Raw genomic sequence first — 15869 nt, 5'->3', positions numbered from 1 at the left:
AACAAAACATAAGTGCAAAAATTCAACCACCTCATTGACATATGGGGGAAACGACCTAGTAGTTGCCTGAGGTAACTTCATGCACCTACAATTCCTAATTTGTATGTCAAAATTTACCAACATTTTTTATGAAACTTTGTATAAGAGTGAAGAGTTTAAAGCTAATCTTTCAACTTTCCTGCATTTACAAAGCTCTTTGTAGAACTCATAGAGTACGAGGTGGTCTAAAAGTGTCATTTTAAAACATTCATCCAATACTCACCACTAAGACCCTCCAATAGCCGTTATAGTACTATTTGGACAAATGAACTAATTAGCAATCAAGAAAACTAAAATTTGAAAAAAGAAAAAAAAAACAGCTATTAATGTTCATGGTGATTTGTTTTGACATGTTTGAGTGCAGTGACCGAAGTTTTCATAGGCAATAATTGGGAGAGACGGCAACCATTAACGTGGCTGCATTGTTCACATGGACGACAACTGACCTGTTATTTTGAAATAAATAATTTAAAAATAATTTATTTGATGGCGACCGTCAACATATCAAATTAAAAAATGACAAGATCGACAACTTCGCCAGCACTAAAACCCATTGTCCACAATTCAAGATTAAAAAAATAAATAGACATTTATTAAAACATTACCAAAGCGCAGAATTAAGTACTTCACGTGTAAACAAAAAGAAGTGGATAAATCATTCTGACACCAACCATGAAATAAAAAGACTTTCCTTTAAAATTAAAATTAAAATGCTTACGAGATTTCTCCACGTAATTATTGCATCGTCGCTGTTATTTTCCGTCGAGAGCGTTTGCCTTTACCATTTTCCACGCCTCTCTGGATGGTCAACAGTGACAAAGCATATTCACAGCAAAAATTCAACGTAATGACATCACTTGCTTAATACACGTCCAATCTATATATCTACAGACAACCAGAGGAAAAAAACGTACGAACATAATCTTTACCAGAGAAGACGACCCAAAGCAAAATTTATTACTCCAGGTAACTGAACGTAAAAATTGAATCCAGCCATTAGAGAACTAAGCAGAGCGCTCGAGAAGAGCACCTTCTCCTTTACATAATTACCCCCATTTAACTAGGGCTAATCCAGCTTCAAGGACTATTTACTTGATAGAAAAAATGGCGGTGATCGCAAACAATGCAACATTTATTGAAGATACGATGGATAATGCTGTCCTTTTCGACTTGCAGTTGCCTGCTCTGTTTATTCCAGAGATGCACAGCATACGTTTCATTCTCCATCTGCAACAGCTTCGCACTGATCCATTTACTCCCCAAATTGACGTCCGGCCGCTTGAAATATCTGTAGATCCGAGTCCAATCCACAGGGTAAAACGCCATGGGCGGCAGAACATGAAAATCGTAGCCAGGGCGATTGGAAACCCTAGTGACAACGCGTGTAACGAGATAAGGGCCATTGTGCCCCCATTTATTGCCATTGAAGGTGAGGGCGAACTCCTGGATGAACTTCCACACCAGAGGATGCCCTTTGTCGAACACCAGAACCGCATTGTTCAAACGATTCCAAGTCCCCTTCTCTGGATCCACATTTTGAGCCCCGATTGCATTCCGCAGCTTCGATAGGCGCTTCAGGATGATAATGTCGCTGTCGATGTAAATCCCGCCATACTTGTACAGAGCCGCAAGGCGAAGAATGTTGGAAAGATTCTGAGCGAACGAGATTTCTCCAGGATCTATGTCCCCCTTTGAAACAACCCTAAGCCATTCCTCCGCCGGCGTGCCCTTGAACAGAAACCCTAAATCTGGAGCCGCCGCCATGACTCGTAACCCTCGGCTCACAAATGGCTGGAGAATTTGTTCCCCCTTTTTTGAATCCATCGTCCGGGAGATTATCAGCAGACAAGCGTACGGATGCCATTTGAAAACACTTTCCACCGACAAAAGCTCCCTCGGGCCGAAGGATTTCGGATGCGATATCCAGGTCATGAAGAATCTCGGCTTGCAATTTTTGAAGAAACCCTTAACTTTGCCGGAAAACTGCGCAGAGAGTTTATCAGGATGCAAGATCTTGAAGCTGCGCAAATTATTTCTGAACCATTTGATTCTCTCCTCCTCCGTGACATTGAAAGGAGGCCTATCTAAGCTGGGACTGGTCCAGCTGATCTTCACTTGAACCTGCTCCTTAGTTTTCCCTAAAAAGCCCTCTTTGCCTGCAGAGGACTCATTATTGTTATCAAATCCCCCAAAACCGACTTCTCTCATGGCGTACATGACGGATCCCCTGTTGAGCTTCACTCTGGGGGACACCTCGTGAATGAGCCCCAACCCAAGGCTGTCATTTTCGCTGCCCCGGATTACAAATCCCGTGTTCAGATGCAGATGAAAAGCCACAAAAGTGTGCTGAATGCAGAGGCAGAGCAGCAACAGAAGAACAAAACACACCAGAAAAGTACGCTTCCACAAAGCAGGGCAAACGCCGCCTCCTGCTGCTTGTCTGTGCGATTTCATCTCAACATCTTTGTTCATCTGTGCAGCCGTGAAGAACAGAAGAAGAAGCCATAAGATCTGAGCACGGCCCGCTTCAATCTCATATCCAGACAACTTCGACTCGTACTTTGATCTGAAACAACCGCCAGTCCTATTTCTGTATCTTTTCCCCAAATCCTAAAGGACCTTCCAAGCACAACCAAAGCTCTAAAAACAAACCATTTCACCGGGCGCCAAAACATCAAAATCGATTCAGACCAGCATCAAATTGTGTTTGGTATTGGAAACAGACCAAATTTGTTATAAAATTACTATTATCGATCCCATCACCCGCGCCCACCCTCACGCGGCACTAATTACGTCTCGAATTCGACGCTGAATCTGGCAATCTCGCATTTATCCAACAAAACATGGAATTTCAAATTTCATCAAAGGGCTCGGATCACAAGGGATCCACTAGCTCCGCCTTTACTACCGTGCAACATACGGAGAGTTGCAGATTTGTCCATACGTTCGTGGGATTAATCCTCTCCATTGTTAGCCCCGCGCCTATCAATGCGAAGAAGTCTAGGGAGGATTTTACTAGATAAGATTTAATCCCGCCTTAGAAATCGTAAATTACAGAGCTTAAATTATAAGCCCGCATTAGAAATAGCAAAGAGCGGAACTTTAAATTATAAGATATAGCCGTATGAGTAAGTTGCTCTGGCACTCGCGTCAACTACAGAATGAGTCCACATGGAGTAATAAAAATAAGGAAAATAAAAGTATGCAAACAGACGATGGGCTTTTTCTCAATCATGCAGTTTGAAAAGTGGACGGGCGGTGGGCCACCTCAGCTCTTTCGTAGCTTCTTTCGCCTCCCGTGAAACTATTAACTTCTCTCACTGGCAACATGTCAATCGTTATACTGAAAAGTTGTCCGATGTAAAAATTGTATTTTTTTCGGGTAAATTGTGATCGTTATTTTACGACTGTATCATAGATCCTTATGAATATATTATATAAAATATATATATTTTATTAGTCGATCTAATAATATACAAGCACGTAAGTATAGACCAATACAATAACAGGTATAGGTGAGTTATACTGAGTTTGTGGATTAGATTGTGTGGAGATTTTTCCATCTAATTCAGAAACTCGGTATATCTATCATGGATTGTGGAAATCTGTTCGCATTAATAGGAATGGGTGAGTTTGCATTAGAATAGATTTTTCAGATTTCCACATTCGATTTGACTATCATTAGGCTCTCTAGTAAATTACTTGTTTTTTTCATTGGATGTCCTTTGTGGAAGTCTCGTTTGATTGGATAATCTAATATAGCTATAGAGTATTTCACTATAGATAATATGTCATTAATTTTGTAATTGTAGAAAGTGATTTTTTTATTTATTTTGTTTTAAAAAATATTAATTTTCTATATTTTTTTGTGTAATTAAATTATTTTTTATTATTAAATTATGATAAGTTTGTATTTTAATATTATTATTTTGAGTAGTTGCATGTTGAAAGATAAGTCAATAAGTCATGAGATTTTCCTATTTAGAAACTAATTAACTATCAGTTGCACGCTTTTGTAGCTGATAGGTGCTCGATAATAAAATTATTTTTAAAAATATAATCTTATGTGATTAAAATAGATTATTAATTTTTTTTTATTTAAATAACATAATATTTACTAAAATATTTTAAATAGATTAATAAATAATAAATAATAAATTTAAATAATTTAAAAACAAAGCATAAATCAATTTTAAAAGTTAAATAAATAGAGATCACAATATGAACTAATGTGGATCAGGAATTCCTGTAAAAAACTTGTTTCACTTGATCAAGAATATGAACTGATGTGGAGATCACAAGTAATTATTTTTTAAATAAATAGGAAAAGAAAGAAAATAGTTCAAAGTGGAGATTTAAAATATAATCATATGTGAACAAATTAGATTATTAATAATTTTTAATTAAAATAATATAGTATTTACTAAAATATTTTAAATAAATTAATAAATATTATTTATTTAAATTAAATTTATCAAATATGAAAAAATAATCATCTAAAAAATCCACAAAAAAATTATCATCAAAAATTAATAAGAAAAATATGAAAAAATTGCAACATCTCTAACAAATATTCTATTGACCAAATAAATTATAGAAACTAAAAAATAATATTTAAAGAAAAAACTAAACTAATTTAAAAATTAAATTCTAAATCAATTTTAAAAATCAAAAGTTAAATAAATAGAGATCACAACATGATCTAATTTGAGATCACAAGTAATTATTCTTTTAAATAAATAGAAAATTAAAAACAATAGTTAAAAGTGGAGATAACAATTAATAAATATTTAAATAAGAGTTAAAAGTAGGGTGAGAAAAAAAAAAAAAAAACTGGCTAGAAAATAATTAACGGGAAGGATTTACAATTTTCCGACCAAATTGACAACTTTTCCAACTAATTGACAAATTTTCCATCCAAAATTTAATTTGTAGGAACAAAGCAAATAGCACGACTAAATTAAGAATGTTAATCAAATACATAAAAAGATATTCATTATAGAACATATATATTTTCGATTTGATAATTTATTTTTTTATGGAAAAAAATATTATTTATAGAAAGTACATGACAAACAAAAGACATCTAAATCTTGAATATTAGTGTCAAATGTTACACTCTAAATTGGAAAGTCATAGAGCGAAGAAAAATAAGATAAAATTGTTGATATTGAGAATCGAGATTATTACAATTTCAAAAAATATATATTATATTCATAGTTATATATTAATTTTATAAATAAAAATAGATTTAAAAACTAACTTTCTATAATCAATATACGTTTGATTTACAAAAAGTAAAATATAGATCTATTTTAGAAAAAAAAATAGTTTATTGAAACAAACATGGAGTTTTTTAAATTATAAGTAATTATCATATTTTTCTATTTGTGCAATTTTATAATAGTATGTATTTAATTTTTCTAATTTTCAAAATTGATTGATCCCATGAATTTCTAAAGCAACTAAAGTTTTTTTTCTTTAATATTTCTTTATTATAAATTTTATTTTGATATTTTTAAAATAAGTCAAAAGAATACCAAAAAGATATAAGAAAGTGAAAAATAATAATAAGAAAAATGAAAACTTGATTGTTTCTTATTTTCCTACATGAATAATGAGAAATAAGAAAATAATGTAAATAATGCATCCAAAAATCAAAATAAATCATATTAAAAAGATAGAGAATGTGGGGAAGCTATTATGAGTAAAATAAAGATTTTGATAAACTAAAAAAAGTAGAGATAAGAAGAGGGGAAAAAGCACAAAACTAACTTGTTAGTTTTGCTTTCATAATTGTTTAGTATTATTGACGAAACATATACATGACTAGAAAAATAAGACAAACAAAGAAAGTGATAATGATAATTTTCTACCATATTTTTTTTAGTTTGCTCCCACAAATTATAGACTAACAAATCATAAGAAAAATCATATATTATAAAAAATTGTGTATAATGCAACATTAATTGAGGATATAAAATCTAAAACATGAAACATTCTTACGAGCATGGAGCCTCAATAACCACAGAGCCTCTTAAATTGGGAATCAATGTGATAACAACATTACTAAATCAAATAAATCAACTCTATCTATTGCTAAGAATACTCCATGCAAAAATATTTAACACTCAATCCTCTTTGTCATTTTCCTAAACTACCAAAAATTAGTAAGCTACAAACTCACTCGGCTCTAGAGAATTGTTGGTAAATAGATTTGTCATTGTGATAGTTACTTCTAAAACTGACCCTGTTGGCGCTATGAACAGTGACAACTGTGCCAACAGTTGGAGAGACTGAAATCGATCATTACCATATTACAATCTTCCTCTATGTTTGAAAGGGGCAGCTCCCTTGTAAGATAATTTTTTAATTTTTCAAATAAAGACAATTACAACTTAGAATATAGAATGGAAACTATTGATGACGAATGCACCACACGACTTCAATGTTTCCATAAAATTGATGTAGACTACTAATGAAAACAAACAAGAACTATGCTTGAGAGCTATCATCAAAATAATGCTGATTCAGTGATTTGTAAATATTTACACCATACCATGAAAATATTCAAACTAATGAATCAACACTTCAACAATTTAGATTTAGTAGAAAAGAGAATGCGAAATGTACTTTTCTTTATTTCTTAGCACCAAGAACATAAGAAATGACTAATTACAAGAACAATAATTGTACACACTTTCCAAAAATTGCCTTGTTATCAAAACACAAGTGTTCCCTGTCTCCAAGTCCAAAAATTCCCCTATTACATTGAGATTCGAGAATTTATAGCTATTCTAGAATAACCAACCTTTTGGGTTTGTAACTACCTCAAAAGTTAGAGTTTTGAATTTGGTATGCATTTGAAAACTAACTCTAACTCATGTAAAATTCGACTTCTAAAGCTTAACCTTAACTAAAAGAAAGCTAAGATCCTAACTTAAGAGATACAAGAAATAACATAAGTCATTTTTACAAAAAGATAATTTGAAAACCATGACCTTAGAGGAGAACAACATCAATGATCTTATTGACGCCAATTTTTATCTCTATATGCCTTGCTTTTGATAATCCTTTGAAAGTCTTCTCAAAAGTAGCTATTGTTTGAACTTCTCCTCGTATCTACATAAAAAGAATGAGACTATTCATTGAGCCCAAAGAATTGATTTCATAGGAAAGCCTATGTATCATACCATTCCTTGATGTGACATATCTTCGCAACAATCTTAAAACATGAGACAGTGCCTTGTCCAAGCTTTGTGTTTTGTATTCATATTCCAACATTTTGTCAGACAATTGCCATGCTTATATTTTACTAAATTTGTCTTGACTGGTGACTTTATAGCTTCATTTGGTTGAATGATTGTCCTCATGTGCTCTCCATGCTTGACACCCATGATAAGTAGATGATTGATGGAAAAAGAAATCAGTTGTCAATGAATGAACATACAATCAAATACAACGCTTTAGTGGAATCATCATCCCCCAATTCAATTAACTTTTTATTTCCTTGTAACCAATTCAATTAAATTTATCAAATAAAATTCTTAGAGATCTATTTGGAATCTTTATTTGTTTGGTAAGGATCTTACTTTCCACAATAGGTATGAGACCAAACACAATTTATCAAAACTCCATATGCTTTTAGATGTATTCCCAAGTTTAGTTCAACACTTCCCTATCATAGCTATGCCATGCTGGATATTTAATAGAGGCAATAAGGCTTCATACTTCATATGCAGATATCCAACAATCGATTTCATTCATAACCATCTTCAATAGGAGTGACTTGTATGCTATGCAATCACATCATTGCAAAATCTCAAGCTTGAGTTGAAACACATAACTTCGTAGACAAGTGATCATCTTGGGAGTCCATACTCATGTATAGTGTCTATAATCTATTTGAGAGAAGTGTATTAAAACTTGGGAAGCTCGACGCGTCTATGGTAACATTGTATCAAATAAATTGTACACATCCTTTATTGGAATGACCGAAGTTTCTCAATAATTGATGGGGACACAACCCAACAACCAGAATAGACACAATAGAAAGGGGAAATTATATTAACTGAGAAAATAAGCTGGTACAAACAGTGCAGAGAAAATAAACTCAAAACATGCCTTGCGGGCTTACAATAGCATAAATCTGGAGAATATTTCTCCTTTTAGCACCTCCTCTCAAGCTCCAATCCGAACTGCCTTTTACAATGCCAGAAATCTCCTTAAATAGACCCTGGAGGGTTAAGGACTAGGTGTACATTCTAGAAAGTGCTAGTAGGCATCCACCGACAAAATAGAAGGTTCCGGAAGCTACGTTAGAAGTCGGTGCAATTCTAGAAGAATCCAGAAATGGTAGCCGAACTTCCGGGAGGCATAACTTTTGAACCGTAACTCCAATTGACGAACCGTTTACATTTTCGAAAAGCTCTCGAAGCGCTCTATAGCCCTATGGACAAGATTCGCTTGTCCCCCATTTTTTGACCCTTTTTGAGGTCATTTAATGCCCCAAACCTGACTTTGAAGCATTCTTAGGGGGTCTCCAAAACTCGAAAAACTGCAATAACTTTCAAACCGTGGGGCCTTTTGACCTGATTCTTTTTCTGGAATGCTCTAAATCTTGATTACATTCATCTGGCCAAGTCACACCTTCTAGGTCACCAAAATGATGGTCAAATTGCATGCTCCTATTTTTTCGAGATTTTTAAATGCACTGATAGTTGAACTATGAGAGTTGGAACCTTTATTTGAGCCAAATGGGTATCCAAAAATGCAAGGACATAAAATAGAAACTAAGTCTAAGTACATTTTTTTGGGTGACACAGGATTGCCCTTATACCTCTGGATGCTCCTGCATCAGACACCCAGGGTAGATTGAAAAGTGACCCTGTCACTTTATGGATGGTAGAGGAAATCCCAAATGGGAAACCTCAGCTGCTGAAATCCAAGTTGAGTCTTCGATCGGTCATCCTTTCCATTTGACCAAATACTCTTCATACTGCCTGTTTCTGGTACTCCTACCCACACGATGATCTAGAATGTCTTCTATCTCCTCCTTCTTAGAAGCAGGAATTGGACATGGCTCTAAAACCAGCTCCTCATCAGTACCATCATCATGATCTCTGTCAAATCTGCAATGTTGAAAATGGGAGAAATGTGAATACCATCTGGCAGCTCAACCTCATATGCATTTCCTGAGTTATGTTTCTTCAAAATTTTGCAGGGACCAAATTTCTTCATTTTCAGCTTGTTGTAAGTACCAACTGGAAATCTTTCTTTTCGTAAAATCACCATGACTAGATCCCCTACTTGGAATTCCTTATGTCTTCTCCTTGCATCAGCCCTAGCTTTATACTCTTGATTCATCTTGATAATGTGTGCTTGAACCTCCTCATGTAGACGCTTGATGTGTTCAGCAAATTCCTCAGCTTCAGCACTTGTTCTCTCCCCTTGTTCTATCTTCCTCAATTCTAGTGCAATCCTTGGGCTATTCCCATATACAATTTGAAATGGTGATTTTCCAGTACTCCTATTTACAGAGTTATTATAAGCAAACTCTGCCTGTGGTAGAATCAAATCCCATCCCTTGGACTTATCCCCAACTAAACATCTCAGCAAATTGCCCAAACTTCTATTTACCACTTCTGTTTGGCCATCAGTCTGTGGGTGATGCGTGGAACTGAATTTCAAGTCTGATCTCAACTTCTTCCACAATGTCCTCCAGAAATACCCCACAAATTTAGTATCTCGGTCAGAAACTATACTTCTTGGAAGACCATGTAGTCTTACCACCTCTTTGAAAAATAAGTCTGCAATATGGACAGCATCATGAGTTTTGTGGCATGGAATGAAATGTGCCATTTTGGAGAACCTATCAACCACCACGAATACTGAGTCATTACCCCTTTGGGTCCTTGGCAATCCAAGAACAAAATCCATACTTATGTCCTCCCATGGCCTTGATGGAACAGGCAATGGCTGATATAGGCCAGTATTTTGACTAAACCCCTTGGCCACTTGACAAACCTGGCAACTCTGTACAAACTTCTTCACATCCTGTGTAATTTGAGGCCAAAAATAATGTTCTCTAAGAATGGCAATGGTCTTATCCCGACCAAAATGTCCTGCCATCCCTCCACTGTGTTTCTCCTTAATCAGATTTTCCCTCATGGAACTCCTTGGAATGCACAATTGACTACCTTTGAACAACATGCCATCCTGAATCAAATAGTCTAACCACTTGGTTCTATCTACAGCAACAGGTTCTTTACAAGCTTTCCATGCTTCAGCAAAATCAGGATCCTCAAGGTACAAATTCTTGAGTTCATCAAACCCAACTACTTCAACCTGCATTGTTGTAAGCAACAATTGTCTCCTACTTAATGCATCTGCAACCCTGTTAGATTTTCCACTTCTATGCTTTAACACAAATGTATAACTCTGCAAGAATTCTACCCACTTCATATGCCTCTGATTCAATTTACCTTGGCTATTTAGGTACTGTAATGCCTGATGATCAGTATACAAAACAAATTCCTTTGGCAATAAATAATGCCTCCATTTCTTTAAGGCCTGAACTATTGCATAGAACTCTTGATCATAAACAGAATACTTCTTCTTTGCATCATTCAATTTTTCACTAAAATATGCAATAGGCTTACCTTCTTGGCTTAATACAGCCCCAATAGCGCTACCACTAGTATCACAATCCACCTGGAATACTTTTCTAAAATCTGGAAGTGCCAACACAGGCTGTTCAGTCACCTTCTTCTTTAGCAATTCAAAACTTCTCGCGGCTGCTGCAGTCCATTTGAACTCTTTTCTATCCCCTCTTATTGTATCAGTTAGAGGTGCACATATGCCACTGAAATTCTTAATAAACTTTCTGTAAAAACTAACCAGACCATGAAATGATCTTACCTCAGTAGCAGACCTTGGAGTAGGCCATTCCAAGATGGCTTTTACCTTCTCTGGATCCATTTTGAGACCTTCAGGTGATATAACAAATCCCAAATAGACTAACTCCCTTTTTGCAAAGACACACTTCTTTAGATTAATTAACAGTTTCTCTTCCCTTAGCCTTTCGAGGACACTACGAATATGCAGTAAATGTTCTTCCAAAGTCTTGCTGAAAATTAAAATATCATCCAAATAGACAATAACAAATTTTCCCAAGAACTTCTTAAGTACCTCATTCATGAGCCGCATGAAGGTGCTTGGGGCGTTCGTCAATCCAAAGGGCATGACTAACCACTCATAAAGACCCTCCTTGGTCTTGAAGGCTGTTTTCCACTCATCTCCTTCTCGAATCCGTATCTGATGATAGCCACTCTTCAGATCTATCTTTGTGAAGTACTCAACTCCACTCAAGCAGTCCATAAGATCATCCATCCTTGGCAAAGGAAATCGGTACTTGATGGTTATCCTATTTATAGCTCGAGAATCTGTACACATCCTCCACTCTCCATCCTTTTTTGGTGCGAGTACTACAGGTACTGCACATGGACTCAGGCTCTCTCGAATCAAGCCCTTCCTCAACAGCTCCTGAACCTGTCTATTTAGCTCCTCTGTTTCAGTAGGAGTCATCCTGTGAGCAGCCTTGTTAGGCAAACTAGCTCCTGGAATCAGATCTATTTGATGACTGATTTGCCTTACTGGTGGCAATCCATCTGGAACATTATCAGAGATAATATCTCCAAATTCTCCTAGTAAATCTGAAACTTCAAATGGTATTTCACTACTACCTTCTTTATCTTTTCTAGGAATCAAAGCATAGCACATGCGCTGATGTTTCATGCCATCTAAAAACTTCCTTCCATCAACAAGACAAATCCTAGCACTGCTACATACCTTTTCACCTTCCTTTTTCATGGGCTTCAATTTGTGGCGAACTCCATCCTTTGTCAGAGAGTATGTGTTTGCATGTCCATCATGTATTGCATGTCTATCAAACTGCCATGGTCTACCCAACAATAGATGGCAAACATCCATCGAAATAACATCACAAAGAACTTCATCATGGTAACTCCCAATTTTGAATTTTACTAAACATTGTTCACTTACCAGGACCTTATGATCATCTTTTACCCAAGAAATCTGATAGGGCTGGGGATGTTTCTCCCTCTTGAGCTTCAGCTTAGAGACCATCTCTTCGGATACCAAGTTATCAGTGCTACCACCATCAATGATCACATCACAACATTTATCCTCACACTTGCATCTGGTACGGAACAAGCTCCTCCGTTGTCTTGGTTCATTTTCACCACTTAGTAGGACTCTTTCATTTACCAAGGTCTCTCCTCTTTCTGCATCCTCTGAATGTGATGATTGTGCATCCTCATCCACATGAGCAACCCTAGCTTGGCCCTCAGCTCTCCTATCTGTCCTTCCTTGTCGTTGAGGGCATTCAAAGGCACAATGACCTTCTTCATTGCAATGGAAACAGGTACCACGGAAGCCTCCTCTTCCTTGCCCACGTCCTCTACCTCTTCCTCTTTGATTTCCAAAGTCTTGATCACGAGAGCGGTTAAAACCCTCATTCCTCTGGTTCTTGCTAGTACCCTCATCTTCATTTTTCTTTTGAGTTTCATTGTGGCCTCCATATGATCTACCGCTTCCCCTTCCTCCTTGACCGCGCCCTCTTTGTCTTCCTTCAAACCTTTTACTCAGCTTCTCTTCAACTCGTAGGGCAAATTGGTATGCTTCTTCAACGCTGGTCATTCTTACCAGACTTAGTTCTTCCTGGATGCTAGGTCGTAACCCACTGATATAACGAGCAACCTTCTCCTTATTTGCTTCTGCATGCCCCGCTCTAATCAAGAGTCGGTAAAACTCCTCTGTATATTCTTGGACTGATCTTCCTGCTTGCTTTAACCCATGCATCTTCTTAAACAGATCAAGCTCGTAGTCCACAGGAATGAACTGCTTCTTCAATTTGTCCACCATGCGATCCCATCTTGTGATCTTCTCCTTTCCTCTTCTAAGTCTTTCCAGTTGAATCTCTTGCCACCAGATTTTGGCATGGCCTTTTAGTTTGGCCTTTGCAAACTTAACCCTATCTGGGTCCCTTATATCCTCATATTAAAAGTATTCGTCTAGTTCATTGATCCAATCGATCAACTCATCTGGTTTCAAATTTCTCGAAAATATACCCACTTCAATTGTAGGTCTTTTCCCAAACCTAGAAATGGCCCTAAAAAGCCTTTCCTCTACAGGATTCAGAACTTCCCCGTCAACTTCCATTACTTCCTCTTCATTGTCATCCTCACTATTATCATCTGCGGCAATATTTGCTCCTCTACGAAGCTCCTCTTGCAATGCTTGTACCTGTCTCTAGAGGGCTCTAACCTCCTCAGGATGAACAACTCTAGCCCTTCCACCACGCTCTCTTCGTGGAGGCATCTTCTAACTCGAACCCACAACCACACAGTCTTGGTGAAAACTGCCTCACAGTCGGTGCTCTGTCTACACACTCAGGAAAACCCGCTCTGATACCACTTGATGGGGACACAACCCAACAACCAGAATAGACACAATAGAAAGGGGAAATTATATTAACTGAGAAAATAAGCTGGTACAAACAGTGCAGAGAAAATAAACTCAAAACATGCCTTGCGGGCTTACAATAGCATAAATCTGGAGAATATTTCTCCTTTTAGCACCTCCTCTCAAGCTCCAATCCGAACTGCCTTTTACAATGCCAGAAATCTCCTTAAATAGACCCCGGAGGGTTAAGGACTAGGAGTACATTCTAGAAAGTGCTAGTAGGCATCCACCGACAAAATGGAAGGTTCCGGAAGCTGCGTTAGAAGTCGGTGCAATTCTAGAAGAATCCAGAAACAGTAGCCGAACTTCCGGGAGGCATAACTTTTGAACCGTAACTCCGATTGACGAACCGTTTACATTTTCGGAAAGCTCTCGAAGCGCTCTATAGCCCTATGGACAAGATTCACTCGTCCCCCATTTTTTGACCCTTTTCGAGGTCATTTAATGCCCCAAACCTGACTTTGAAGCATTCTTAGGGGGTCTCCAAAACTCGAAAAACTGCAATAACTTTCAAACCGTGGGGCCTTTTGACCTGATTCTTTTTCTGGAATGCTCTAAATCTCGATTACATTCATCTGGCCAAGTCACACCTTCTAGGTCACCAAAATGATGGTCAAATTGCATGCTCCTATTTTTTCAGGATTTTTAAATGCACTGATAGTTGAACTATGAGAGTTGGAACCTTTATTTGAGCCAAATGGGTATCCAAAAATGAAAAGACATAAAATAGAAACTAAGTCTAAGTACATTTTTTTGGGTGACACAGGATTGCCCTTATACCTCTGGATGCTCCTGCATCAATAATTTTTTAGAAAAATCTATTTTGCGCATATCCTATAATCATATTATCTCATATGATGATATCTACATCAGTTCATCTAAATGTGAGCAACTCTCAATTTTACGAGAACACAAGCAGTTTTGGGAGGATGAAGAGAAAGTCATGAAATAATCCACATGCCTTGTCCATGGTTTCTTTTTCTTTTTCTTTTTTTGCATATGCCTTGTCTATAATTGAGTTGATTATTCTATTAAATAGTTCTTGTGTCTTGCTTCATGGTCAAGCTGAGGATGTAAGACTCATATCAAATAGCTCCTGTGCCTGGTTTAAGTTTTATCAAAGTCGTAGATTTGTGAGGAGAACATTTTATCGAAGGGTTTGTATTCTCTCTATGCCCACAATTGCATTGGATAAGATTCACCTTCGAACATCTCAACAACACCACTTGTTGCATGAATACCGTCCTGTAAAGAGGTTTCTATTCTCTTCACTCATTTCCTTTCCTTTGGATGTGTCGTTGAGAAGATTCTATCAAATGGTTCATACACCTCTACTACAACATTTAGCTAAATGGTTCACATGCATGGTCAAAGCATTTAGCTAAACAATCTACAAGCCTTGTCATTTGAGATTCCTCCCACTGCATATTGACAAGTGAAGCAATCACCTTGTTATGACTTTAGATTCTGCAAATACAAAACCACATCTTCATTGCCAAAATCAAAAGAGGCTCTTGACTAGTGGAATTAGGTTGTAGGCTGAGGTTTGGAATCCTTAGTTAAACACTTTCAACTCTCCCAATGCCATATTCTTCTACACCTCCAACATGATTATCATTGCATAGGCAATATAACAAACAATTTGTATGCTCTATCTATGTTTCCATTAAATGTCGTGGGTTGGAGAAATGAGTGATGGTTTTTTCAAACGGGTCACACACCTTGTATATGCATGTTTTACATTGAGTCTTGTGGAATTTATCTTTTCCCCAACCACCCATATTTGCATTGAAAATTGTAGTCAAACAGTTATCGTGCCTTGTCTATGCTTCCATCTGCAGCTTTCTTTGGACCAAGACATTCAGCCAAAAATATGTTCCTCCACTTGGTTCTTGTTCAAACAATGCCGTGAGTGTAAGGAGGGATTGCGATGTTTTATCAAACACACAGATGCTTTGATAGTGATGCTCTACATATCCTACCAAGAACTCCTTTCTGAAGTTAATAATTGTCTTCAACATGTACATTTCAAGCAAAGCCACAACAAAAACCCAAACCTCTTTCTAGAAGTTTTAGTATGTAAAGAGAGAGGATTTTTAGTACGTGGAGAGAGGTAATACATAGTGAGAGATAGTTTGACTACGTGGTGAGAGAAAACTTTTAGTACGAGGAGAGAGAATTTTTAGTACGTGGAGAGAGGTAGTATGCGGAGAGAGAAAAGTACATGGAGAGAGGTAGATTTTAGTATAGGTGGGAATTAACCTCTCTCTCTGGAATTAATTTAA

At 36.7% G+C, this 15869-nt stretch overlaps 1 protein-coding gene across 1 annotated transcript; it reads right to left on the bottom strand.

The window, feature by feature from the left end:
• Nucleotides 1-712: 712 nt before the first annotated feature.
• LOC149543347 (uncharacterized protein At4g19900-like) lies at nt 713-3174 on the bottom strand. Its single transcript, XM_089798164.1, has 2 exons — nt 969-3174; nt 713-837 (listed from the first exon to the last, which is right to left on the bottom strand). Exon 1 carries the CDS (start codon nt 2509-2511, stop codon nt 1117-1119), a length of 1395 nt encoding a protein of 464 aa, XP_089654290.1. The 5' UTR covers nt 2512-3174; the 3' UTR covers nt 713-837; nt 969-1116.
• Nucleotides 3175-15869: the final 12695 nt, after the last annotated feature.

Source organism: Cupressus sempervirens, chromosome 8, assembly GCF_028749045.1.
Source record: "Cupressus sempervirens isolate cs-2001-9-10 chromosome 8, ASM2874904v1, whole genome shotgun sequence".
Classification (NCBI taxonomy): domain Eukaryota; kingdom Viridiplantae; phylum Streptophyta; class Pinopsida; order Cupressales; family Cupressaceae; genus Cupressus; species Cupressus sempervirens.
This window is presented reverse-complemented; position numbering and strand designations above follow the sequence as displayed.